Source organism: Rattus rattus, chromosome 8, assembly GCF_011064425.1.
Source record: "Rattus rattus isolate New Zealand chromosome 8, Rrattus_CSIRO_v1, whole genome shotgun sequence".
Taxonomy (NCBI): domain Eukaryota; kingdom Metazoa; phylum Chordata; class Mammalia; order Rodentia; family Muridae; genus Rattus; species Rattus rattus.
The window spans coordinates 47569989-47597932 of NC_046161.1; the positions used below are offsets into that span (position 1 = coordinate 47569989).

At 45.3% G+C, this 27944-nt stretch overlaps 1 protein-coding gene and 1 pseudogene across 1 annotated transcript; one reads left to right on the forward strand and one right to left on the reverse strand.

Moving 5' to 3' along the window:
* Window positions 1–103: 103 nt before the first annotated feature.
* Window positions 104–27944, reverse strand: Acat1 (acetyl-CoA acetyltransferase 1). Its single transcript, XM_032909536.1, has 12 exons — window positions 27798–27944; window positions 17683–17730; window positions 15722–15839; window positions 15176–15271; window positions 14876–14976; window positions 12314–12457; window positions 11674–11824; window positions 8520–8615; window positions 6672–6785; window positions 3038–3102; window positions 1330–1487; window positions 104–623 (listed from the first exon to the last, which is right to left on the reverse strand). Exons 1-12 carry the CDS (start codon window positions 27858–27860, stop codon window positions 503–505), a joined length of 1275 nt encoding a protein of 424 aa, XP_032765427.1. The 5' UTR covers window positions 27861–27944; the 3' UTR covers window positions 104–502.
* On the forward strand, window positions 9913–10831 carry LOC116906726 (annotated as a pseudogene).

Genomic DNA, 27944 nt, shown 5'->3' on the forward strand with positions numbered 1-27944 from the left:
TCCGATTTCTGTTCGCAGTACAGTGTGCCAGTCCTCCCTGCTGGATGTCACCCACTATGGGTCCTGGAACCAAATGCCCTTTTTTTTTTATTTGTTTCCCCCCCCCCCCAGAGTTTCTACTACTATGTGTAGTCTTCGCTGTCAGAGCACTAGCTCTGTGGACCAGGCTAACTTTAAACTCAGAAAGATGCACTTGCTTCTGTCTCCAAGTGCTGGGATTAGAGCCATGCACCACACAGGTAGCAACAAGTGCTCTTAACGGCTGAGCCATGCCTCTAGTACCTACAGTGTATTTCAAATAGTAGAGTATCCGACTGTTTACCAAAAAATATTAAAGGAGGAGAAATTTTTATTTGTAATTTCAATGGGTTTTTGGATGTGATTTTTAAAAATTTTAGTAGAAAATAATAAAAAATGAAATAGCTTATCCTGAATATAATCTGGCCCAAGGGAGTCGTTCACTTCAGCGGGTCACGTGGAACTATCTCCTAAAACAAGATGTCTACAGCTTCTCAATCAGCACGGCGGAAGCCCCTCCTCCTCCATTGCAAATACTAGCCAGACCGAATTCTCCTTGCTTCAAGGCATGAGCCAAGTGAACAACAATCCGAGCTCCAGACATCCTAGGAGTAAGAAAACATTTGGTTCTTTAATCTAGAACAGAATTTAGGACCAACCAGAAAAGTTCCTATTCCAAATCAACATCCTGAAAATCCAGTACTTGCAGGTAAGTACTTTTAAGTTTACACATGAATTTCAACGCTGTTAGTGTCCTGGACAGTTTTATACCAACGTGACCCAAGCTATAATCATCTAAGAAGAGAGAGCCTCGATTGAGAAAATGTCTCCAAAGATCAGGCTATACAAAAGCCTGTAGGACATTTTCTTAGTTTCTAATGGAGGAGGGCCTGGCCCATTGTGTGTGGTGCCATCCCTAGGCTGGTGGTCCTGGGTTCTGTAGAAAGCAGGCTGCGAGCCAGTAAGCAGCACTCCTCTGTGGCTCCTGCCTCCAGATTCCTGCCCTGTTTGAGTTCCTACCTCAATTCCTTCAGCAATAGACTACCATGTGAAAATGTAACCCAAATAAGCCCTTTTCCTCTCAAATTTGATTTTGTTCATGGTGTTTCATAACCTAAGGCAGTTAGGTTTCAAGCCACAGATGTACTAAGTCTGTGTTCACTGCCGGATATTATCTCAGAAATACTGTTTATCTTAAAGCTGGACAGAAAGGAAAACTGCTAATCAAACAACAGGAGTGGTGGTGAAGTAGCTTATAGAAATACAAAGGTAGCCATTAATCTGACTCAAATTGCTTGTTAGGGCACTCACCCGATTGGATGGCCCAGAGAAACAGCTCCTCCGTGGACATTTACTTTTTGAGGGTCAATCTCCAGCATTTTAATGTTGGCTAGTACAACCACACTGAATGCTTCATTTACTTCCCACATGGCAATGTCTTCTTTTTTTAGTCCTGCATATTTAAGAACCTAAAAATAAATTTCAGAATGGTTATCCAGATATTTAGCAATCAAAACTTACTTTCATTATTTCTAAAGATTTTATAATTGTGGTTTATATTTCTCCTTTTAAGTAGTTACTTGCTGGAGCTGGAGAGATGGCCCAGTGGTTAAGAGCACTCACTGCTCTTCCAGAGGTCCTGAGTTCAAATCCCAGCTCCACATGGTGGCTCACAGCCATCTGTAACAGGATCTGATGCCCTCTTCTGGTGTGTCTGAAGACTGCTACAGTGTACTCATATATGTATATCTTATAATAAGTAGTTACTTGCTTAAATAGGAAGGGTTTTTCTTTTTTAAAGGATTTATTCTTCAGAATTTGTTTTTGTGTATTAAAATAAGAATTTTGTTTGCAAGTACATTGTAGTGTAATACAGACTCCACCAGTGTTTGACAAGGTACATTCTCTCTATGAAAATATACCATGCAATATGTCCTTAAGATCTACCTTGCTGGCTATGTTATTTATATTCCGTATTCTTGAAGAGTTTTGTCTGTTCCCACACGTCTCCTCAATTTCTTTAGAAGTTACATGATGATTATCTCAGGCACAAATATCACAGGTCTTCTTGTGAAATCTTTGATCATGCTTGGTTTTGCTAAGCATCTTGAGGGGGATTCTTGTGCTAATGATTATCCTCATAATAATACCATTTTAAAATAATGCCAAAGTCGTCCTTGTTTAGAACATTTACCATTAGCTGCTAACCCAGTGCATTCACTTTCGAAGGTGTCTGTTCTTATGTTCAGGTCTGCCACCCTGTATTGTGTCTGATCCTTCTCTACTCTTACATTCACCTTCATTATCTGTGTACTCCTCTCACACGTCAACTCTAGTTGGATAGGGTGGTGTAGACCTCTAATCCTAACACTCAGGAGGCTGAGGTAGGAGGATCTCAAGTTCAATACCAGCCCAGAAATCATAGCAAGAATTTGGCACACAAACAAAAGGTCAAGTTGAGGCTATCCCCTGTAAGCATATATTTGCTGAACACACCTCAGATCCCCGTGAGTGGCTTCCCAAGGACTTGGTTACGTTTGCCTTTGGAGGCACAGACAACAATGTCGGTTCACTGAGTCTAGCGTTACTCTTTACTGCAAACTACACAGTCCATGGTTCTTTCAGCATAGAGAAACCTCTGCAAGCAGCTGCTTACTCTGTCATCTAGACTGGCACTTTTACCACTCCAGGGGTGGGCATTGTATGTGTTTACAAGGGATCCAGCTATCCACTTCTCTCCATTCTGATGAAGATGGAGTCTGAGGTTTCCTGTCAGTTACTATTTTCTTTTTTTTTTTTTTTTTGGTTCTTTTTTTTCGAGCTGGAGACCGAACCCAGGGCCTTGCGCTTGCTAAATCATTTACCACTGAGCTAAATCCCCAACCCAGTTACTATTTTCTGAAGTGGAAAGACTCAATAACAAATCATCCCTGCTTCTGCAAATGGACATTTAAAATGCAGACCCTGCAATCTGGTACCAGAAGCTCTATAGTGAGCACAGCCCCTCCTTTGTTCTTACCTTAGGTACAGCATATGCAGGTGCGAGTGGGAAATCAATGGGGTCTACAGCAGCATCAGCAAATGCTGCAAAAACAGTAACCGTGTTACATATACCACGAGGTTCCATCCTTGGAGATTCAAAATCCAAGCCAGCAAATGCACGTTGCCTAATCTCTCGCCATGTAGGACTTGTATTTGCTCTTTTTTATTTTTTAAGGCAGGGTGTCTGTATGTAGCCCTGCCTGTGCTTTAAACTCACTTTGAAGACCGGGGCAGCCTTAGCCTCATACTCAAGAGACTTATTGCCCCTACCTTTTAAGTGTTAGGATTAAAGATTTGTGCCAACACACCCAGCTGCACATTGCTCCTTTTGTAAGAGTCTATTGAATATGATTACATTAGTTTCTAAGACACTGATTTGCTTGGGGAGAGGTTAAAGACAATAGCACTGTCTAGGACAGTGGTTTCCGACCTATGTAATGCTACAATCCTTCATACAGTTCCCCATGTGCTGACCCCAACCGTATAATTATTTTTGTTGCTACTTCTTAACTGTAATGTTGCTACTCTTAGGAATCATAGTATAAATACTTGATGTGTGATACCTGTGAAAAGATTTGTCTTAGGATTTTTTATTGCTGTGAAGAGACACCATGACCATGGCAAGTCTTAAATATTTAAGATTTATCTTTATTATTTTATGTGTACGTTTTCATGTGTGTCTGTGCACCACACGTGCTGGTACTTGAGGAGGGGGTAAGCCAACTCCCCAGCTGGATCATGGCAACTATTTAAAGGAAAACATTTAATCGGGCCTGGCTTAGAGTTTAGTCCATCATCACGGTGAGAAGCAGGGGAGTATCTAAGCAGACATGGTGCTAGGGAGGCAGAGGAGAGTTCTACATTCCAGATCAGTAGGCAGCAGGAAGGCAACTGTGAACCACTGGGCCTGCTTTGAGCTTCTAAGACCTCAAGTGATGCGCTTCCTCCAACACAGCCACACCTCCAACAAGGCCACACCCACTAAAACTGCCATTCCCTATGGACTTATGGGGGCCATTTTTATTCAACCCCCAAATGGCCTGTGGTCATGGCATCTCTTCACAGGAATAAAAACCTTAACTAATGGGGTTGGGGATTTAGCTCAGTGGTCCTAGCGAGCACAAGGCCCTGGGTTTGGTCCCCAGCTCTGAAAAAAAGAAAAAAGAAGGAAAAAAAAAAAAAAACCTTAACTAATAAAGGTGGTGAACTACATGTTAAACCACTAGCCTGGGACAATTGAGAGCTGTTCTTCCAGAGCAGCTGAGTGCAGTCCTCAGCAGCACACCAGCACCTTACAACTGTGTAACCATAGCCTTCACAGCAGTATTGCCTATTAGGTGCCCATTCCCACATGCAGTCACAAACCAACACATGAGTGTTAAAATTCAGAAAGATCTAGTTTGGTGGTATAACTCAGACGTAGAATCCATAAGGTTGTTAGTTCAATCCCAAGCACCACAAATGTAAATAAAAGCCCATGACAGAAGCTGGAATAAAATTAAGCTAAATGTATTATAAAGCAAATTGTATTTAAGTCCTTACAAAGAAGGCACAGCACATTTTAAAGGTGAGAAATACAGGCTGGCAAGATGGCTCACTGAGTATACACACGTCTACAGTTCAATCGTAAAACCCATGTAAAGGTGGAGGGAAAAAACCAACTCCATACATGTCCTCTGACCACCACGTGCACATTATACGTAGAGACAATAACTTTTTTTTGTTTTTTTTCTAGACTCCCAATTCCATATTTTTATTCCAGTTGGCTATATCTTTTGGTAAAACATAACTTTTCCCTTTCCCTACTCATACAGGATAGATAACGGGAGTTTTTGTTTTTAAATAATAATTTAATTATGTAAGTACACTGTAGTTATCTTCAGACACACCAGAAGAGGGCATCAGATCTCATTACAGATGGTTGTGAGCCACCATGTGGTTGCTGAGAATTGAACTCAGGACCTCTGGAAGAGCAGTCAGTGCTCTCAACCACTGAGCCATCTCTCCAGCCCCTAAATAACACTCTTTAAAGAAAGCTGTGTGTGTGTGGGAGTAGGCGCGTGCCTGCCTTGGCACCTGTGGCAGTCAGAGGACAGTGTGTGGGAGTGAGCTCTCTTCTGTCTTTCACATAGGTTACCAGGGTCCAACTCAGGCCATCAGGGTTAGCAGGGGCACCTTCACCCACTGAGATACCTTACCAGCCCTAAAGTCATTATATAAAGCCGATTCTTAATAAAGATATTAAAGGAGCTTCTACCAACCAAAACAGATATGGCCAACTCCATTACTACCTGCCACCAAAGAAAGACACTGTTCCAAAACTAGAGATGGGATGTAACTGAGAAAAGCACATTGGGCCTCTAGAGACAAGAACACACATTCACACAATTTGTATTTTAGTTAAAGACAGAGGCCTGGGTGATGGTAGCACATGCCTTAAATCCCAGCACGTGGGAGGCAGTGTCTGTGGAGGTCACCCTGGTCTACAGAGTTCTAGGGCAGCCAGGACTGTTACATAGAAAAACAGTCTCAAAAAAAAAAAGAAAAGAAAAGAAAAAGGGGTTGGGATAGACAAGGTCAAGGCAGGCTTGGCGGCCCAGGCCTATAATTCCACCTTGGAAGCTGTGGCAGACATAACAAGATCAAAGCCAGCCTGGGCTACAAGACTGAATTCAGGCCAACCTATACAACTGAGTCCTTGTTCCAAAAGGAGAGCTAGAGGTATCTAGCTCAGACAGAACACTTGCTTAGCATGTGTGCACTGGCTAGTTTTATGTCAACCTCACATGAGCTAGCCTCTAGCCAAATGTTAGTTGGAGTTCAGGGAATCCTGAGGAAGAGGGGGAGAAAGGATTACAGGAGCCAGAGGGGTCAAGGACACCTCAGAAACATGGCCCACAGAATCAACTAAGCAGGCTCATAGGGGCTCATAGAGACTGAACCTGCATCAGGGAGCCTGTAGAGGGCAGCACTAGGTCCTCTGCATATGGGTTATGTAGCTTGGTCTTTGTGAAACTCCTAACTGGGCATGGGTTTTCTCTTGACTCTTGCCTTCTTCTTTATCCTCCCACTGGGTAGTCTCAACCTGCCTTGATACCAGGGCATATGCCCTGCCTTATTGTACCATTATGCCATGTTTGCTTGATGTCCCTGGGAGGTCTGCTCTTTTCTGAAGGGAAACAAAAATAATAGATGGGGGAGAGGTAGGGGAAACTGCAGTAGGGGTTTAATACACACAAATTAATAATAATAATAATAATAATAATAATAAAGTACCTCCATAATATCAGGCTATAGAGCAGGCCTCTAGGGCACTTTCTTAATGATTTGGGGGAGGGCCCAGCCCACCATGGGTCATGCCATCCCTGATCTGGTAGTCCTGGGTTCTATAGGAAAGCAGGCTGAGCAAGCCTCCAGATCCCTGCCCCATCTGAGTTCCTGTCCTGACGTCCTTTGATGGTGAACTGTGATGTGGCAGCATGAGCTGAGTGCGCTCATCCTTCTCCGGGTTACTCTGGTCATGGTGTTCCATCTCAGCATTAGGAACCTGGACTAAAACCCTGGATTCTCAATACCAGGGGAAAGAGGAGAAACAAGGGGAGAACATTTACCTGCGATTCGTGCCAGTGGCTTAACCTTGAGCCTCTGGGCTGCCTCTGCAGTCATGAGAACCACAGCAGCTGCTCCATCGTTCAGTGTGCTGGCGTTAGCAGCTGTTACTGTGCCTGAGATCAACAAAAACCAAGTCACGCATCCGCTTCACTGAGCCCATCCTGCTCGTCCCACAAATACTCACGACGCTGTCTGCGTTACCAAGTGAACAGACATGCTGTAGACAGGCTTGGAGAGGATTTCTGCCCGAGGAAACACGCACAAAGCGAGCTCCGCGGTCAGTCAGTGTCTCCACAGTCAGTGTCTCCACAGTGAGTGCAGTGTGGGGGTTCAGACACACGGGGGCACTGGGCCAATGTTTCTTCTCAGCAGCTCCCCACAGCCAAACTCTAGCACACTCAATGTATTCTCCAAATCTATGTCAGGACCAGGCATTCTCTACAGTCACTGGAGGCTGACTGTCAGTGAGCACTACAACATTCAGCTATAGACTTTACACCAGCTGTCTGTGTATACAAACTCAGAGAGGCTATTTTAACACTGACAGTGTCACAGTCTACCTGGTAACAGTCTACTAAAACTATACTTTTTTTTCTTTTTTTTTTTGGAAACAGGGTCTTACTATATAATGTTGGCTAACCTGGAACTCACAGAAATCCACCTGCCTCTGCCTCCCAAGAGCTGGAATCAAAGTTGTGTATCACCATATCAGCTTAACATGTACTTTTTGTTTGTTTTGGTGTTTTCTTTTTTGGCTTTCAATACAGGGTTTCTCTGTACAACCTTGAGTGTCCTAGAACTCACTCTGTACACCAGGCTGGCCCCAAACTCAGAAATCTTGCCTTTGCCTGCCACTAACTGGATTAAAGGTGTGGCCCACCACCACCTGGCAACACATACTTTTACACTATAAATTATGATGAGAATGACCAGAAAGATGACTGATGATTTCTCTATTGGAACTGAGCAATTCTATCAAGAAAGGAAAAAATAATTGCAGAGTATCACAGTTGCAAACAGTCAACCTTGTAGAGCTCATATTTTCTCAAAGTTTAAAGTTCCAAACCACTTAGAAATTTGGAGGCTAGGCATGTCATTCAGTAGAAGAGTATTTGCCTAATATTTGAGCCTCTAAGTTTGATGCCCAGGAAACCCTCCCAAAAGGAAATTCAGAACACAGACTATTTGTCCCAACATTAAAGATTAACACATGCTAAGCCAGGTACTAAATACTGGTAAACACAACCATCAGCAGAAGACTCAAGGAACTTAACATGTAAGTTTGTATTCTCAATTCGCAAACTGTGGAGATGCCTGCCTATAGAAAACAATTCTGTAGCCGTGTTATATAGTCTTCTCCCTAGGACTTAATATTCTGAAGATATAAACTGTTAAGAATAAAGTACTCTAGGGGGTTGGGGATTTAGCTCAGTGGTAGAGCGCTTGCCTAGGAAGCGCAAGGCCCTGGGTTCGGTCCCCAGCTCCAAAAAAAAAAAAGAATAAAGTACTCTAAAAATGTGAAGTGACATCTAGATATTTTATTCAATACCTTTGATTAAATCGTTAGGCCAGGACTAAAGAGAGATGGTTCAGCAGTTAGGAGCACTGGCTGCTCTTAGAGGATCAGAGTTTGGTTCCCTGCACCCAAACGGCAGCTTACAGTTCCAGTTCCTTAGGTTAGATGCCATTTTCTTACCTCCATGCATACCAGGCATGGAGTGATACACAGACATACATGCAGGCCAAACACTCACACATAGATTAATCTTTTAAAAACCTGTTAGTAAGTTCCAAGAATAAACATTTCATGTCATGTCAGGTTCTCCTGTCCGATCTCTCCCTCTTACCGTTTTCTTTCTGGAACACTGTCTTGAGCTTTGGCACTTTACTGAAGTCAACTCGCTTGTACTCTTCATCTTCCTTCACCACCACGTCTGGTTTACCTAAAATCGAAAAGCAATCCCAGTCAAGACACCAACTCAGGAAGAAGCTTACCTCTTCACGCTATTCCAAGCAAGCCTCGGATGTGAAGCCTACACCAACAACTCCATTATTTCCCAGCCTTCTCTCTGTCTCTGTCTCTGTCTCTGTCTCTGTCTCTGTCTCTGTCTCTCTCTCTCTCTCTCTCTGTGTGTGTGTGTGTGTGTGTCTCTGTCTGTCTCCTTTCTTCTTTTGAGACAGGGTCCCTACGTATTCCTGGAACTCTACAAGGCTGTCCATGTAGACTAGGCTGTCTTTGGATACACAGAGATCCCCCTGCCTCTGTCTCCTAAATTAAAATGCTGTGATTAAAGGCAAGTGTCCACACCCAGTCTTCCCAACTCTCGTCTGTGGTCATGGACCTCACAGTGTGTACTCCACAGGCAGATGCTCGACCAGCGCTGCATGAACTAGTTATCCGTAGCCCAGGCACAGTGATCATTCTGGAAAGCAGCCTGGCCTAAGTAATCACTATGGACCATGGATCTCTGCCAGTGATGCTGGTGAGAGGACCCCTTTCTTTGACTCTGAGCAGTGCAGCACATGTAACTCCATAGGCGGACGGCATTAGTCCTTCATTTCTGGGAGGTAACCCTAATAGTCTTCTAATATAAATCCCCTTTTAAAAAATACTTGTTAGGATTAATAAGATAGCTCAGCAGACAGAAGTGCTTGCCACACAAGCTTAGAAATTTGAGTTCAATCCCCAGAATCCATGTAAAAGTAGGAGGAAAAAAGCCAACTAATTCTACAAAGTTATCCTCTGACCTCCACATGAATGCCATGGAACACATGTGTACACATACATGTGCACACTAATAGCAAATACACATAAGCAAGGCTGTATAGACAGCACAGTGGTAAAGACCTACACTAATCTTCCAGAATTTGGTCCTCAGCACCCACGTCACGTGACTCACAACCTATAAACTCCAGTTCCAGGGGACCCAATACCTCTGGCCTCTTCAGTCACCTGCACCAGTGTGCATATGACCCACACACAAAATAGTAAGAATAAAATCTTTTTAAAAATAATTTAAGGCCATGTGTAATGGTATACAACTTTAATTCCAGCATTCGGGAGGCAGAGACAGGAGGATTTGTATGAATTCAAGGACAGCATTGTCTACAGAGTGAGTTCCTGGACAGCCAGGAACACAGAGAAACCCTACCTTGAAAAACCAAGATAAGGCTCTCTTGATCTCTGCATCCACTTACTTATCACCCACAATTCCCTCTTCTTTCTCTCTCCTCCAGCCGAGCAAGATGCCCAAAGGAAATAAAGCCAAGGGGAAGAAGGTGGCCCTGACCCCCGCAGTGGTCAAGAAACAGGAGGCCAAAAAGGTGGTCGATCCTTTGTTTGAGAAGAGGCCTAAGGGTTGGGGATTTAGCTCAGTGGTAGAGCGCTTGCCTAGCAAGCGCAAGGTCCTGGGTTCGGTCCCCAGCTCCGGAAAAAAAAAAAAAAAAAAAAAAAGAAAAGAGAAGAGGCCTAAGAACTTTGGCATTGGGCAGGACACCCAGCCCAAAAGGGATCTCACATGCTTCGTCAAATGGCCCTGCTACATCAGGCTGCAGTGGCGAAGAGCCATTCTCTATAAGCAGCTCACAGTACCTCCTGCCATTAACCAGTTCACCCAGGCCCTGGACAGGCAAACAGCGACTCAGCTGCTTAAGCTCGCCCACAAGTACAGGCCAGAGACAAAGCAGGAGAAGCAATGGCTGCTGGCCCGGGCTGAGAAGAAAGCTGCTGGCAAAGGGGACGTCCCAACTAAGAGACCACCTGTCCTCCGAGCAGGGGTCACTACAGTCACCACCTTGGTGGAGAACAAGAAGGCTCAGCTGGTGGTGATTGCCCATGACATAGACCCCGTTGAGCTGGTGGTTTTCCTGCCTGCCCTGTGTTGAAAGAAGAGGGTGCCCTACTGCATCATCAAGGGAAGGGCCAGGCTGGGGCGCCTGGTCCACAGGGAGACAAGCACCACTGTTGCCTTCACACGGGTTAACTCGGAAGACAAGGGTGCTCTAGCTAAGCTGGGAAGCTGTTAGGACCAATTACAATGACAGATGTGACGAGATCCGCCGCCACTGGGGAGGCAGCGTCCTGGGTCCTAAGTCTGTGGCTCACATTGCCAAGCTGGAAAAGGCAAAGGCTAAAGAACTCGCCACTAAACCGGGTTAAATGTACACTAAGTTTCCGTACATAAATATCATCACAAAATTATCTTCCAAAAAAGAAAAAAGAAAAACCAAGACAAATAAATTAACCAAATATATAAAATACATAATCTAATGTGCTATTAGTCACATATATGAAAGAATTAAAATAACTATTGTATCTCAATTAAAAACAGTAAGCACGGGGTTGGGGATTTAGCTCAGTGGTAGAGCGCTTGCCTAGGAAGCGCAAGGCCCTGGGTTCGATCCCCAGCTCCAAAAAAAAAAGAACCAAAAAAAAAAACAGTAAGCACACCAGCTTTCTATCAAGCCTGATGAGCTGTTCAATCCCCGAAACACGCGTGGTGAGAAAGAACCAACTCCTGCAGGCTGTCCTGTGGCTTCCACACACGCAGCACTGCGCACACAAGCCAAGCGAACACAAAACAAGTAAACACGTGGGTGCTGAGTCCTGCATGAACTGTTACTTCTAACCTGTGACTCTTCCTTTACTAACTGTAAGCAAAACCGTTAACGTGTTCACCTCAGATGAACAGAGATGATACTCATTTAAAATGGAAACATGGGCTGGAGAGATGGCTCGGTTAAGAGCACTGGCTGCTCTTCCAGAGGACCCAGGTTCAATTCCCAGCACCCACATAGCAGCTCACACCTGTCTGTAACTCGAGTTCTAGAGGATCCAGCATCCTCACACAGACACGCATGCAGGCAGAACACCAATACACGTGAAATAAAACTATTGTTTTAAAAACAATGGAAACATCAATTCTATAACACAGATCTATTACTCTAACCAAGAAAAATAAATGAGTGAGAGTGTGAAGTGTGTTTTGGAAATGCATCTACCTTTCACTGAGATGGTGATGGGCGTAATCTCATTTGCAAACTTCCCTGCATCCCACGCCTCTTTACTTCGGGTGTAAGAGCCGATGGCGTACTTATCCTGCTCCTCCCGCGAGATGCTCAGCTTCTTCGCGGTGTTCTCAGCACAGTTGCCCTAAGAAGTTTGGAAAAACGACCTTTGCATAACACTCAGTGCTTGGGAGTTCAACTTCATTTCTCTACATTCCTTTCCTCCATTCTGGGTAACTCCTCCCTTGTGTCTTATTGTCAGATGGTTTCAGGAAACAGAGTTGCCACCGTAGGAGGAAATACCTCACTTAAGCGTGGGGCAGTTACAGTTAATCCATGCTGAGGAAATGGACATAGTAAAGTATTTTTATAAAGTTGACTAAAACATTTAGAGAACCCACCCTAGAACTCAGTATTTAAAATATATATGTTCTGAAAAGCCAAGGGTTAGTATTAAATGGCACTCCCTATTAAAGCAGCATTTGGGGGCCAGCAAGTGAGAACCCACACTGCTCTTCCAGAGTACCTGAGTTAGATTCTCTGGTCAGGTGCCTCAACCCACCTACTGTAGCTCTTGAGGATCTGACACTGTGGATAACAACACACATAAATGGGTTTTTTAATTAGTATTTACCATATGAATTTTATTGTAGACATCAGTTAGCCCGTCTTTCACAATCAGGTCTTCAAGTTTTACCCCACCGTATGGTGTTGCTCCTCTGCTCATTACGTACGGGACATTTGACATGCTCTCCATTCCGCCTGCCACCATCACATCCTGCTCAGAACACAGCAAAGCCAAGGTCAGCATTGTGATCCATGCCACTGCACACACAGCTGTCGGCAACAGTCCATGAATGCCACTGTCCACACACACAGCTGTCGGCAACAGTCCATGAATGCCACTGTCCACACACAGCTGTCGGCAACAGTCCATGAATGCCACTGCACACACACACAGCTGTCGGCAAAGGAGTGTTTAACGTGGCTTTTCAGTTACATAGTTAATGCCCTCTTTATCATTTCTTCCTGATAAGAAAAAAGTGGTTTATAATGTTCCACGACAGTTAAGATTAAAACTAGAAGCTGGGTATAGTGGTACACATCTATAATCTAGCACTTGGAAGACTGAAGCAGGAGCATCAGGAGTTCAAGGTCATTGTCAGCTATAGAGAGGGTTTGAAGCTATCCTGGAGTACATGAGACACTGTCTCAGAAAACACAAATCAGACAAAGAAAAAGTAAGAATTGGACAATTTGACTGCACCTAACTTTGGAAAGTGGAGCTGGTAGGTTTTGGAAAACAATTGACAACTTCCAAGAATACAACAATTCTTCAGGTTTTTGGTTTTTGGGGTTTTTTGTTTTTTTTGTTTTTTTTTTTAGGATTTTTCAAAGCTGTCTAGTTCACTGCTCTATTCTTATAAATCCTAAGTACACACTAGAGTGTGTTTAGATATTGTTATATATAGTCTTAGATAGAGAGAGAGAGTTAGGTATACAGTTATAATACATCAAGTAGGGCACTGAAGTTAAATGACCTGCCCAAGGTTTCCCTGCTTTTAATAGAGAATATTCAAACTGGTAGTGCACTAAGGATCGGAGGGAAGTGTGAGAAAATACTTTTCCCTTTTCCGCCTTCTGGAGCTGTGAGTCTCTAGGGTTTGCATACACTGCTCAGTGATGAGGTTCCTGTCACGGTAGCTCAGACCTCAGTGTACTCTTTTCTTCTCTGAAAGAGAACATAAATGTGTGGTTCTTTCCTGTTTCCATCTTCTGTATGTTATGTGCATGAGTGTTCTGCCTGTATTGTGTGTCTGTGTACCATGCACCAGGTACACGTGTGGCCTAACCCCCACAGAGGCCAGACGAGGGCGCCAATGCCCTGGAACTGTAGTAGAGAATGAGCTACACGTGGGTGCTGGGAACTGGGCCCAGTCCTGTGGAGGAAGAGCCAGGGCTCTGGACCACTGAGCCATCTCTCCAACCTCCAAGTGTGTGTCCTGGTGTCTGTAAGAAGTGACGTGAAAGCGCCTCACTTATTCTCCGCTTGGTTGTGACACACAGCAGTAGGTACAACATCCAGGAAGGGAGGCGACCTAATAAAGACCTCTGTCTTTCTCACCCCGCCCTGGAACTTGTATCTGTGGCTGTTTCCAAGTCCTTCTCTCTGAAAACTGATGAAATGCTAGCTCTTAAAGCCAGACACGGGCAGAAAACAGCCTCAAGGTCACAGCACAGTCCCGAGCAGCCTGTCTCTTCCTCACCTCGGTAAAGATAAGATCTGAACCAACAGACCTCAGACTGCATTCTCCTGCTCTATCTCACAAATGCTAAAATCCGGCATGTGTTTAACTGAAAAGAATCTCAGGGCTGGAGTTCAGTTCTGACACCCGCACCAGACGGCTCATAACCACCTGTGACTCTAGCCCCAGGGGATCCAACATCCTCTTGTGGTCCCCAGAGGACCTGTTCACAAGTGGCATTTGATTACACAAACACTCACACATTTTAAAAAATAAAGGGTTTCAGGCTGTGATGGTACGCGCCTTTTTAAACCCCAGCACTTGGGAGGCCGAGGTAGGTGGATCTCTGTGGGTTTGAGGCCAGCCTGGTCTACAGAGTAAGTTCCAAGACAGCCAAAGCTACACAGAAACTCTGTCTCAAAAAGTCAAACAAAACCCAGGCTGGGCACTCGGTCAATGGTTAAGAGCGCCTGATGCTCTGCCAAGGACCTGGGTCAATTCACAGCACCCAGATGGTGGTTTGGAACCATTCAACAAGATATTCAACATTCTTTCCTGATTTCCGTGTGCACCAGGCATGTGTGTGGCACAAACACACATGAAAGGCAAAACTCTCATAAACAAACACTGTTTAAAAGGAGGCGGGGTTAGAAGTGTGGCCCGGCAGGTAAGAGTACATGTTGCTCTTCCTGGGACCTGAGGTTGATCTTCTACACCCACATGGTGAGTCACAGCTGTAACTCCACTTCCAGAGGAGCCAGTGCCCTCTTCCGGCCTCTGAACACCAGGCGTGCATGTGATGCCCTAACACACGCAGGTAAAACACTCAGAGACACATACGACAGGGATAAAGAACAGATCTCACCACTGCAACAGAAATGTGCTTAGATGCTTAGCATTTTAGAATGTGGAGTTCTTCCAAGTGACGGACAGCGCGAGGGGCTCCTTACCTGGTGTCCACACATAAGACTTTGAGAGGCCATCATGATGGCTTTCATTCCTGAGGCACAGACCTTGTTTACTGTGGTGCACGGAGTGGAAATGGGTAGACCTAAAGCAACATAAATCACATTTTAGAAAAGCAGAAACCACCACAGAATTAAACAGACCTCGAGACTATGATCTGCAAATTTTATTTCTATAAGAGCTATGCATTCGGTCCCCAGCTCTGGAAAATGAGCTATGCATTTACTGATTTAGCTGACATTTTCAAGGTCATTAAGTACAAAAGCAAGTGTGTGTTTCCATACCTGCACCCAGTGTAGCTTGCCTGGTAGGGGCCTGTCCTTCTCCCCCTTGGATGACATTGCCCATGTAGACCTCCTTCACTTCTTCTTTTGGAATCCCTTTTAAAACAGCGAAAGGGATTGTCCTGGGTTTATTCAACTCATTTTTTTTTCTTTTTAACATTTCATTTGCTTTTATTTTATATTTACCAGTGTTTTGCCTATATGTATGCCTGTGTGTCATGTGCATGCAGTGCCCAGAGAGGCCAGAAGAGGGCATCGGCTCACGTGGAACTAAAATTTTGGACAGTTGTGAGCTGCCATGTGGAAACTGAACCAAGTCCAGCCCCGGTATTGAGCTTAATAATCAAGATTACCAAGCACATATCTTGACAGAAATAATTTCCTCTTCCTCTTAGTTTTAGGTTTCATTCCTATGTATCTATGACAAGGCATTTAGATATGTAAGAACCACGTAATTTCTAAGAGGAATATATTCAGTAAATGCAAAACAGTTATGTGTCACCCAATCATTTGCCCCCTCAATTCCGAAACGGTGCAGCCACTGACCTGCCTTTTCAATGGCTCCCTGAATTGCAATAGTACCAAGCTTGGTGGCTGGCTGAGAGGCAAGGCTGCCCAGGAAGGATCCAATGGGAGTTCGTGTAGCACTCACTATAACCACGTCCTGACAAGACACAAAAGGTAAACATTAACATAGGCATACTCAAATTCTCTTTCATTCAATAAACACTTGTACCCAGACAATACGAATAATTATTCAGCAAGTGTTAAAATAATATTGGAGCGGGTGGGAAACACCATGGCACACCACAATTTAAGACACCACGGAAAGACAGGGCAAGAGTGAGCTCAGTGACGGAGCGCTTGTCCAGCATGCACAAGGCCCTGCACTCAATCCACAGATTCACAGAGGCTGGGGTGGGGGTGGGGGTGGACACAATGGAGAGACTGAGGGGGTGAAGGAAGAAATTAAGGCAAATTCTAAAGCAGACATAAAAATCCTTCCCAGCTCTCTCCGGGATGTTTAATGCCAGAAGCTTAAGTTTCAATCCTGCTGGGTCAAAGTCATAAAAACTCAGGGAGTCAAGGTGACTCAGCAGGAAAGATCTGCAACGATCCCTGGACAACCTGAGAGCTTGATCCCAGGAAAAATGTCCACATGTGCACACTCGAGAGTGTGTGTTACACACACATATAAGCCCCAAATAACTTTGTTTTGGGAGGGATTGTTTTCTTGACATGTAACGCTGGCCACGTGGGACTTGCTATCTAGATCTGAGTAGCCATGAAATCAGAGATGGCCTAACTCTGCCTCCTGGGTGCTGGGGGTAAAGGTTTACAGCCAGCAACAGTAAAGCTTTAAAAACTTTTAAAAGTGGTAACTTTACAATATAAAAAAACTGCTTCGACAAACAACACTGAGGCTGAAGAAATAGCTCAACGGTTAAGACTGCACGTTGTATAAACCCGAGAGCCAGGAATCAAATCACAGCACCTCTGTAACAAGCACGGTGCCTCACAAATACCTGGGACCCCAACTACGTGAGGTCTCCACACAGAGCACACAGACGCACACACAGAGTGTGTAGATATGTGATGCTATATGTGGGGGGCGGGGGCCCTTAGAGGCTAAGAGGAGGCCAGAGAGAGTGTCAGGTCCCTTGGAATTCAAGGTGCATGTGGTTAAGAATGGCCTCATTTGGTTACTGGGAACTAAGTGCAGGTCCTCTAGAGAGCTGCAAACACTCTTAGCCATCTCTTCAGTACCATTAACCTTTTAAACTAAAAAAACAAACAACACAGACCAAAAGCTCCTTTACTAAAGCACGAAGTCCGGGCTAGCAATGCATATGTGTAGGCTACATGAACAGTATCAGTTAGGACACAGCCAGAGCCGTAATCTCCTTAACTACAAAATAAGGAGTAGGTAAGTCCTTGTCAGTGCCATGACACACATTCTCCTTGTGTTTGGTTCCTACAATCTCCTACAAAGCAAGATGGAAAGACTTGATGTCATTCTGGGAACCTACAGACAAAGGCAGAAATCAGTAACTAGGAAATGAAGTCAAGGCCTTTTGGGTTAACCCCTAGGCAGTCAGTTCCTCTCTTGTCAAGGCTCTTGGGTCCACTGCAGTGCACCACCTAGCATACAATGTGGGTCCCTCATCATAAAGGGAGAGAGTGCCACAGTTCTGGAGGGAAACTGTTTCATGGTGTATTATAGAGAATTTATTCACAGGCTGAATGAACCACCTCTGTGGGAGCACAGGAACTTAGTACACGAATGGTCAGCTTCCCTGACCACTGCATAAGCATTAATCTTCAAATACATTCAAGGCATAAATGTGTGCAACTGTGTTTGATTTGTCCGCTTGTGACAGGGCTGGTGATCCTCAAGCCAAGCCTCTGGCCTCACCCTCCCAAGAGCTCATGCTACAAGCCACACGTGTGTCTCTAATGGCAACACTCACTTAAATTCTTCAAGGTGTAATTTAAACTTTACTTACATTCAAAGTGGGTTTGGATGCATAACTTCGTCCCAGGCATCTTACTTCCTGTAAGGCAAATGTCTATGTTATAATATTTAAAAATTCATCCATTAATTTTATACTTAGCAATAATACAATCAAGGAGATTTTCTTCATTTGTAAACTTTTATTTCCGAATTTTCCACAGTCTGCATATGCTGCTCTTATAAATCATAAAGAAAATAGTTATAACCAACATTTCCTTTCTTTTGTTGTTTTTTTTTTTTTCTTCTAGACAGGGTTTCTCTGTGTAACCCTGGCTGTCCTAGAACTCACACTGTAGACCTGGGTTGACCTCAGACTGAGAGACGTACTTGCTTCTGCCTCCTGAGGGCTGGGATTAAAGGCATGTGACATCACTGCCCAGCTTAAATATTACTTTTCTAGCAAGCTGTTCATTAGAAACATGCACTTTAACTTTTGGAGAACTGTCATTTGGCTGTGGGTGTTTTGTCTGCGTGTGTCTGTGTACGGCATTTATACTGTGGACATCAGATACTCCAGGACTGGACATAGAGGGTTGTGAAGGGCCAGGTGGGTAGTAGGAATTGAACCAGTTCCTCTGCAAGAACAGCCAGAAAAACCACAAGCCCGTCTTTCTAGCCTCTAAAACTTTTTAAGTAAATAGAAAACAACGGCAAAGACACAGGGGCTGGAGAGATGGCTCAGAGGTTCTGAATTCAAATCCCACCTCCACATGGTGGCTCACAACCATCTGTAATGAGATCTGATGCCCTCTTCTGGTGTGTCTGAAGGCAGTTACAGTGTACTCATATACATTAAATAAATAAAATAAATCTTTTTTAAAAAACCCCAAAGATCCTTACTTATAAAGTAAACAGGTTATGAGGTGTTGAAGCATCTTTTGGGCATATGCCCAGGTATAGCTGGGTCTTGAGGTAGAACTGTTGCCAGTATTCTGAGAAAACGCCAAATTAATTTTCAAAATGTTTGCACTGGTTTGCACTCCCACCAGCAGTGGAGGAGTGCTCCCCTTGCTCCACGTCCTTGCCCCATGTACTATCTCTTGAATTTTGACCTTAGCCATGCTGATGATGTAAGACGGTACCTTGTGGTTGCTTTGATTTGCATTTCCCTGATGACTAAGAAACATTTCTTTAGCTGTTCCTCAGCCATTCGAGATTCTTCTATTGAGAACTGTTTGGTTCCATACCCCATGTTTTAGCTGGGTTATTTGGGTCGTTGGTATTTAGACCTCCCTGCTCATAAACAGCAGATGAGCAGCTTGACCTTCATGTGGGTCCTGAACAACTGAAACAGGGCTATCCCAAAAGCTGTGGCCTGTACGTGGGATATGAGAGGTGTTCTAGCTGTGCTGCCTTGTCTGGCCTCAGTGGGAGAGGATGCGCCTCGCCTCACAGAGACCTGAAGTGCCAGGACGGGAGGCATAACCAGGAGGACCCCATCTTCTCAGAGGTGAAGGGGAAGGGGAATGGGAGAAAGATTTGTGTGTGTGTTGAGGGGGATGACCGGGAGGGGAGCAGTGAGCAGGACATAAAATGAATAAGTAAAACAAAATAAAATTAAACTTATAAAAAAAATACTTAATAAGATATAGTGGTTTTGTTTTGAGGGTTTTTGTTTGTTTGTGTTGCTGTGCTTTGAGACAGAATTTCATGTGAACCAGGCTGGCTTCAAACTTACTATATGCTGAGTTTCTGATTCTCTCGCCTCTCTACCTCCCCAGTGTTGAGATTACAGAATTGAACCAGCACACTTGATTTATTTGGAGATGGGTCAACCCCCCGGCTTTGTGCACACCAGTCACTCTAGGGGCTGAACTGCATCTCTAGCCTTGGGCTGCGTCTTTGAGAAACCTTTGTAAAGCCCAGGCTGACCTCAAACTCACAGAGCCCCAAAGCAGCCTTGAATGCGCACTCCTCCTGCCTTAGCTTATGGGATGATGTCATTACACAGGTGAAGGCAGGTACAGGATAGAACGAGGCCTGTCATTGGACAGGAGAAGGAAGGATGGGCAGGAGAAAAGTTTGAGGGAAGGGGAGGAGACTGGGACGGAAAGGCCTAGAGAGGAAAAGGGAGCAGAGAAGCCGCCGAGGGAGAGAACATGGAAGATTCCACTCTGTGTATTTACAGGTTGTTATGAGTGTTCTTAAGGGATGGATGTGTACAGGGCTTTGTATGACTAGGTAGGTATTTATCTTATCAACTGGGTCAGAGGTTATTGTGCTGTGTGTTCTTTCCTGTGGTGATTTAAGTGTAAGGAGTGTGGGTGGCTGGGCTGGGCCACCGCAGAGTTGGGATGTGTGTGGCTGGCAAGATATCTACCAGAAGTCTTGGGGCACTGCGATGCCAGATCCAGAAGGGGTAAAAGACAGTCAGTCTTTTTATAATTTTACAACAACATTAGCTTCCTGAAAAAAAACTATAATTTAAGTTCTTAATCATGTAATATTAAAAGTTTCACACAAAATATTGTTTAATTTTTAAAAATTTTTTAAAAAAATTTTTATTTTTATTTATATGAGTACACTGTAGCTGTCTTCAGACACACCAGAAAAGGGCATTGGATCCCATTACAGATGATTGTGAGCCACCATGTGGTTGCTGGGATTTGAACTCAGGACCTCTGGAAGAGTAGCCAGTGCTCTTAACCTCTGAGCCATCTCTCCAGCCCCTGTTAAATATTTTTTAAAGTAGGCAGAAGACAGTGGTTAAGAGGCCTTGCTACTCTTTCATAGGACCTAGGCTGGTTTCTAGCGCACACACACACACACACACACACACACACACACACACACACACAAATATTTTTTAGAGCCTACAAGACAGAACATCTATTTTAAAAACAATTTAAGGAAAACTTGCTGTTAACTCCCCAAGCCCTTCCAACAGGAGCCTCTTGATTGACACAAGGCAAACATACATCATGGAACATGGCCTATATTGCCAGATAATTCTTACGTAAGGGGGGGGGAGGGCTGGAGTGTAGCTCAGTGGTACAGTGAAGGCTTGGCATGTGTGTGGTTCTGGTTGGTCCTCTGCACTACACTCAGAACAGAAGGGGAAACACCTTAACTCTTTCCACACTATTTGTAGAAACGAATGTCAACAGAGGGAGTTCTGAAAATGTAGGGCAGGGTTCAAACCCCGCCTGATCTGCAGCTGGGCTGTGAGGGCAGCAAGCCTGACTTTCACAGTCTGCCGTGCATATTCAGATCAGACCGCAGCTGGCAGCGGTTACAGTGTGCACTGAAAGCTCATGAAGACCCAAGAACTTGGATTTTTCACAGACTAAACCCTTTGTCCTGCCTGAACGTAGACATCTAAACTTTTCAGCTGACTCACGATGAGGGCCGGAGCCAGTCAGCACCACAGTCAGCCAACAGCAGGTAAAGGCAGGGGCTAGAGCCCAGAGGGAGAAGAACTAGGAGAGAATGAAAGGCACAGCACAAGCACTCTAGAACCAGGACGGTGGCACACTGCAAGAGGCAGGAGGGTCCTTGGTTAGTATTTTCTCCTTAGAGCCTAGCACGGCCAGCTGCACGTGTTTCCTGTCTGTGACTGTCCAAGGATTTGTCTATTATGTCTCTTCAAACATTTCCCTTTCTGAACGCAGGGTGCAGCTTAGTGGCAGTGTGTGTGCTTAGTATAGGCAAGAACCTGGCTCTAATCCCAGTACCACCCCAGAATAATTCCTTCAGCTGAGGTAAAGTGGGGCTGTGTCCCTCTTTTCTTGCAGGTGTCTGGCTCACTTTCACTGAAGGGTCCGTCCCCGTGTGTCCTCTGTGGCTCTTGTGCCATATTCACCCTCTCCTATCCTTTCTCTCTTCCTTCTGGATCACGCATAAGCATATAACTGCACCCCAGCTCCTCTTGCCTGCAACATTTAACCGAACACACAGCCCACACACTGTGAACTTTGACATCTCTCGTGACCTGCAATGTCTCCCTGGTCTTGCTTCCTGGTACCTTTGCCACTTTACCACTGTTGGCTCTAAACCAGGTCAATACTGTCTGGAACAAAAACAAATAAATGCTTCAGATACTGCATGGTCGTCTGGGTCCCTGTAAGATCCGACTACTACGGTTATCAATGCTGGGTTAAGGAATTTATTGCCTACACATGAAAGCAGCCCTGTTTAATAGGCGGTTTTGTCTCTAAGCACATGCAAAGGCAGTTTTATGAAACATCCTCATATATAGTCATAGGTGTGGATATTTTACCCAGGCGTGGATGTGGCTCTAATCACCAGCTTGAGGGAGAGAAAACAATGGACACCTTTATGGAATGGGACGGAGGCTGGTACTATCCGTGTCTCTACTTTTAAAAGATCTATGTATCATCTACCATCCATCCACCCCGGGCTCCAGACCCCAGCAATGGGCAAAGTGGGTGCTGGTGTTGTTGTTCTGTCAGTCAGGGGACGGCAGAGCAGATGGCATCCTTCGTTCATCCTAGCCTGATGCCTGGCTTGGTGGCCAAAGCTGTTTAATGTCTAGGACTCAGAAAATCAAATCAAATCAAAACAAATCAAATCAAGTCCAGGCAGCACAGACAGAGACCTGTGGACTACCAGGCCACCCACAGACCTGCCCTCCAGCTCACAGCCACAGGCACCTGCTTGCTGCCATACCACACGGCATGAATGGAGGATGTCGCCCAGGGGCACACCAGCCTTGTGGGCACCCTGCAGTGGCAGCCAATACAAAATGTGGGAGTATGTGGTGGTCAGACGGGGAGAGAAACACAACTGAGCAGCTTTAGCATTTTGAAGAGAAACAGAACTGGAGACTCGGGTGTGGAGATAAGAAGCCTGCTGTGAGTGGCCGGCCCTGCCACATGGGGCCACGGCGAGGTCCTGGCCCAAGGTGCTTCTGAGGGACATGTATGAGTTGTGGCTATGCAGTGGCAGGGGTTGGTGTTATTGTCCATGACTCATATGACCACTAGAGAACATAGAGAACATAGACTGTCCCTGGTTGGGACAGTCACCAGGGACCCTGTATGTCCAAGGGCTGTGCATAACTGGTCCTGCCCCTCACCAGATCTGCCCCTCACCAGATGCTGTACTCTGGAGAACCTGCCCCATCTATCACCAGCAGTACACTCAGGAGAGCGGGCCCTGAACCTCTCCCTGGCAGCACAATGGAGCTGACTCTGGTGTGTGTGTGTGTGTGTGTGTGTGTGTGTGTGTGTGTGTGTGTGTGTGTGTGTGTGTGTGTGTGTGAGAGAGAGAGAGACAGACAGACAGACAGACAGAGACAGAGAGACAGAGAGACAGAGAGACAGAGAGACAGACAAACAGAAAGTGCATTCATCGTGGCATACATTAAGTCACCGGGAGTTAGTGCCTACCTTCCAAACTGTCTGAGGTAGACAGAGCCTCTCTTGTTCCTGCCACTGTGGCAGGCAGTTCTCCCGTCTCCATCCCCCATATCACTGCAGGAGTGCTGGGATTACAGAGGTGGACCACGTAGTGTGAGTCCAGGGGTCTGAACCAGGGCTGTCGCTCTCTCCCCTCTCTCCCACTGAGCCATCCCTCTGCCCCAGCTGGTCTGTTTTTATTCTTCATGTCAAAACTCAAATGACAAACCCTACAAGGTTTTCTTTAATTACTTTATTTAAAGTTGGGCTACTAAGCATGATGGCACACGCCTGTAATTCCAGCATTAGCGAAGCAGAGGCAGGAGAATCCTGAGCTCAAGGATAGCCGGGCTCTATAACAAGTCCTAGGGTAGCCTGACCCTATTTCTAGATAATAGATAACAAATCTGACCTCTACGTTTTTTTAGCTCTTTCTTATGTTGGCACCATCAATTCCTCCCTCAGAATGAATGACAGGATACTGTTTACTTGTTTTGGTGAGAGTCGCAGGTGCTAACCAGGTCTGAGAACAAAGTTTACTAACAGGGCTGAAAAACATGTTCCCAGTGACGCTTTAAGAAAGCAGCAAACAGGGCTGGAGAGATGGCTCAGCAGTTAAGAGCACCAGACTGCTCTTCCAGAGGTCCTGAGTTCAATTCCCAGCAACCACATGGTGGCTCACAACCATCTGTAATGGGATCCGATGCCCCCTTCTGGTGTATCTGAAAACAGCTACAGTGTACTTATATATAATAAATGAATAAATCTTTAAAGAAAGAAGGAAGGAAGGAAGGAAGGAAGGAAGGAAGGAAGGAAGGAAGGAAGGAAGGAAGGAAGGAAAGGAAGGAAGGAAAGAAAGGAAGGAAAGAAAGGAAAGAAAGAAAGAAAGAAAGAAAGAAAGAAAGAAAGAAAGAAAGGAAGAAAGAAAGAAAGCAAGCAAGCAAGCAGCAAACAAGAAGCCCAGAGTCGCTGCAGCCCATCTATCTGACATGGTCAAAAAGCCTCTCTGGAATTGTCATAGAACTGAAAAGCAGAGTCAGCCTTAGGGAGAACTAGGCATTTGAGGCACAGGGCAACGGCCAGCCCATTGTGGAGAACAGGCAGCATATACTAAACTCAGGAAGAGAGGACAGGGCAGGGCTGAGAGCAGAGCTCCATGGAAGGATGCTTGCTGAGGCCCTAATGTCACTCCTTGGATGCCTTAGGGTTTCTATTGCTTTGAGAAAACATCATGACCAAAAGCAAGCTGGGGAGGAAACTGTTTAATCAGCTTACACCTCCACATTGCTGTTCATCACCAAAGGAAGTCAGGACAGGAACTTAAACAGGACAGGAACCTGATGGCAGGAACTGATGCAGAGGCCATGGAGGGGTGCTGCTTACTGGCCTGCTCCCCTGGCTTGCTCAGCCTGCTTTCTTATTGAACACAGGGCTACCAACCCAGGGATGAAACCACCCACAGTAGGCTGGGCCCTCCTCCACTGATCACTAATTGAGAAAATATCTCATGAAGGCATTTCCTCACCCAAGGCTCTTTTCTCTTTGATGACTTTAACTTGTGTCTGGCTGACACAAAACCAGATAGACATGCTGGGTGACATGCAGGAGTAGGCACATGAACTGAGGCTTTGCACACAGCTGCAGACATGAGAAGGGTCTGGATCCTGCCCCAGCCGCTTTCCTAAGAAAGCTCTAGCCACAGCAGGCAAGAAGTGGGGCAGGCAACATTGAGCGTGGCTACTGTTAGGAGGTACAGGAGGGCTCGACACAGGATCTGGCATACCTTAAAGTCAGGAGCGCCCATGGGTACTGCTGGTCTCCTGTCACAAACAGGAATCTAAAGCCCTGGCAGCCTGGCAGATCCAGCATCTGAAGTCACAAAGCCAGGGAAAGGCTGTCAAGTCCTCTAGGGCCTCTACTTTGGGCATTTAGACTATTATAAAGCTCTGGCTTCCTAAAAGAATAACAGCCCTCAGGAACCGGAGGCCCTTCTCCTCCCAGAGCACGGCATCTCTTGTTGGGCAGTGACCATTTACTTCACTGGTCAGGTCAGTCAACAGTAACCCTAATTTTTTTTCTCCTTTGTAGGTATAGGTATAACCAGACACAGAAAAAAAAATTACAGGCAAGGGCTGGGGATTTAGCTCAGCGGTAGAGCGCTTACCTAGGAAGCGCAAGGCCCTGGGTTCGATCCCCAGCCCCAAAAAAAAAAACCAAAAAAAAAAAAAAAAAAATTACAGGCAAATCCTGTATGTTAAAATAATTGTAAGCCCTGCCCAACATGCTAGGCACTCGTAGCATCTCAGGATGTGGAGGAAAAAGATCAGGAATCCAAGGCCAGCATGGGCTACACAAGACTTGTGTTAAAAACCCAGACAGCTGGGTGGTGATGGTTGCGCCTTTAGTCCCAGCACTCAGGAGGCAGAGGCAGGTCAGTATCAAAGTTTGAGACCAGCCTGGTCTACAGAGTGAATTCCAGGTCAAGGATTCAAAGAGGAAACCAGTCTGAAAAAAAAAAAAAAATCGAAAACAGACAGATAACAGTTAAAGATAACAGATAAAGTCCCATAACGGTTTGTTGACCATAGAGAAGCTTTGTGTGCTTGAAATCGAAGGTTAAAGAGCCCACACAATGGGTGAAAGGTCAATTTCTATTCCACAACACGGCACAGAATATGAAAAATTCTTTTCAGAAAGATTTCTATGGTTACATAAGTGACTGCTTAATTTAATTAAAGGGACATCCAATCATTCATTTCTAGAGTTCAAAAGAGTGAACTGGACTGGAGAACTTGGATTCAGTCCCAAGCATGATGTGGCACCTGACTGTTAATTCCGGAACTCAAGATGCATTCTGGAGATCATCTTTGAGTAATACCCAACATAAAGGGGAGAGGGTGCATGGCACATGCTATATGACCTATAGTTAGTAAAAAAAAAAGAGCCCAGAACACAGGCAACTAGACTGTATAAAAATTAATGCTGGGAAGAGACATATTTAAGTCCCTGGGACCCAGAGAAGAAGACTATAAAGAAGGCCCCAAATCCAGGACTCAGAGGAAACTCATTGATAAATTGCATTTGATATTGTGCAGAAATCCCTCCTTCAGACTGGAGTTCTATACTTTGATCAATTTTATTCTGGTTGCACTGCTTTGAGACCATCTCACTATGCAGCCCAGGGTAGCCTCAAATCACAATCCTCCTGCCTCAGCTTCTTCAGTGTGGGATTGCATATAGATGGACTCCACCACACCAGTTCAGACTCACTTTTCCCATGCAGAAGATAATTTGCATGGTTATAAAATCCTCAGTGTAAACTAAGAAGGCTCTGCACACTTTTGCTCCCACAGCTTGAGTACTTGGCTTATCTGATTAATTCACCTAGGAACCTCCATTCAGCATCACGGTTAACTTAATTTCACTGTAATTTCTCCAGCTGTCCCAGCGGAAACTTACGAACTGATCAAGAACTCCTCTGGGCATTATGGCCTGCACTTTCAATCCCAGATAATCCAGAGGCTGAGGTAGGGGAGTGAGAAGTTCAAAGCCAGATGGCCTAGACTATAAAACCAGTAGAAAGAGAGTAATAGTGGGGGATGGGGGGAAGGAAAGGGGGAGCAGGTAAGAGAAGGGAGGGGAAGAGAAGGAAGGATCAGAAGGAAAAAGGCACATGAGTCTTTATTAGGAACACTTATTTTATGGGTGAGGTACTGCTCATCTCCAGACGAGAAAATAAACTAGCCTTCTGGCTTTCCTATTACTGCAATCACCCAGGATTTATTATTATTATTTTTTTTATCTTTCTGAGACTGGGTGTTTCCACATTGCCCACGTGGGTTGAAACCCTTGATCTCAAGCTTTTCTTGCCCTGGCCTGTAGAGTCGCTGGAACTGGAGACACCAGCAACTCAAGTAAGGTTCATTTTATAGTTTGTTTCCCCTCAGCTTCCAGCCTCCTGCTCTCTTTCAGCTCCTATTGCCAGAACTACCCAGTTCAGGGAGCCCTGCTCATTACAGAAACAAAAAGTAGGCAAAGGTAACTGCAGACTCTTAAAGACTGGCAAACACTATCTGGAATGCCACCTTTGGAAAGTACCAGGTGTTCACGGAACACAAGAGAGGCACTCACTCCAAATACCATTTATTTCCTATACTGTCTCAGTAACCAGCTTGTTAGTTTTAAAACAATCTTTTGATTGTCATGTAGTGACAATCATTATGCCCTGAGCCCTCATTAAGACCAACCAAAGGTTGCCAGGTGGTAGCGCATGCCTTTAATTCCAGCACTCTAGAGGCGGAGGAAGGAGAATGAGTTCGAGGCCAGGCTGGTCTAGAGAGAGATAGGGAGTTCTAGGACAGCCAGGGTTACACAGAAAAACCTGTATCAAAAATACAAACCAACCAACCAAACAAATAAAAATACAAGGAAAAGAAAACCACAAGGTCACTGGTATGCAAGCGCCCTACCACTGAGCTAAATCCCCAACCCCCACTGGTATGCTTTAAACGTCTCAGAAACTCCTTAGGCCTGCAGAGACTCATCTCTCTGCAGCCTGGGATCGCGCCGGGCCAGACCCACGCCTTGCTGCACAGCCGGTGCGGTGCGGTGTGCGACAGCAGCAAAGACAGACTGGTGGACACACGACTACGCGGCCCCTAGACACCCGAGGCGCTCTTGCAGAGCACTGTGGCCCGCGAGGACGGACCTCTCAGGCGGTTCCACCCCCGGAATTGAACCTGCTCACCTGCAGCAGCCCGGGAAGCAGAGGCCTGCGCACGACGCCGTGTAGAACAGCCAGGGCAGCCATGGAGACCGGAAAAGCTTGTCAAGGGCAGAGAGACGCGCAGCTGCTTCCACTTCCCACCGCAGACCCCGCGACGTCGTGGCGGGC

Coding starts and splice junctions, on each gene's coding strand:
- Acat1 (XM_032909536.1), bottom strand. CDS start 27,860: ATGGCTGCCCTGGCTGTTCTACACGGCGTCGTGCGCAGGCCTCTGCTT. Junction 15,840..17,682: donor CATCCAAACCCACTTTGAAT/GTAAGTAAAGTT, acceptor GTGTCTTGTCAG/GACGTGGTTATAGTGAGTGC. Junction 15,272..15,721: donor GGGAGCCATTGAAAAGGCAG/GTCAGTGGCTGC, acceptor CTGTTTTAAAAG/GGATTCCAAAAGAAGAAGTG.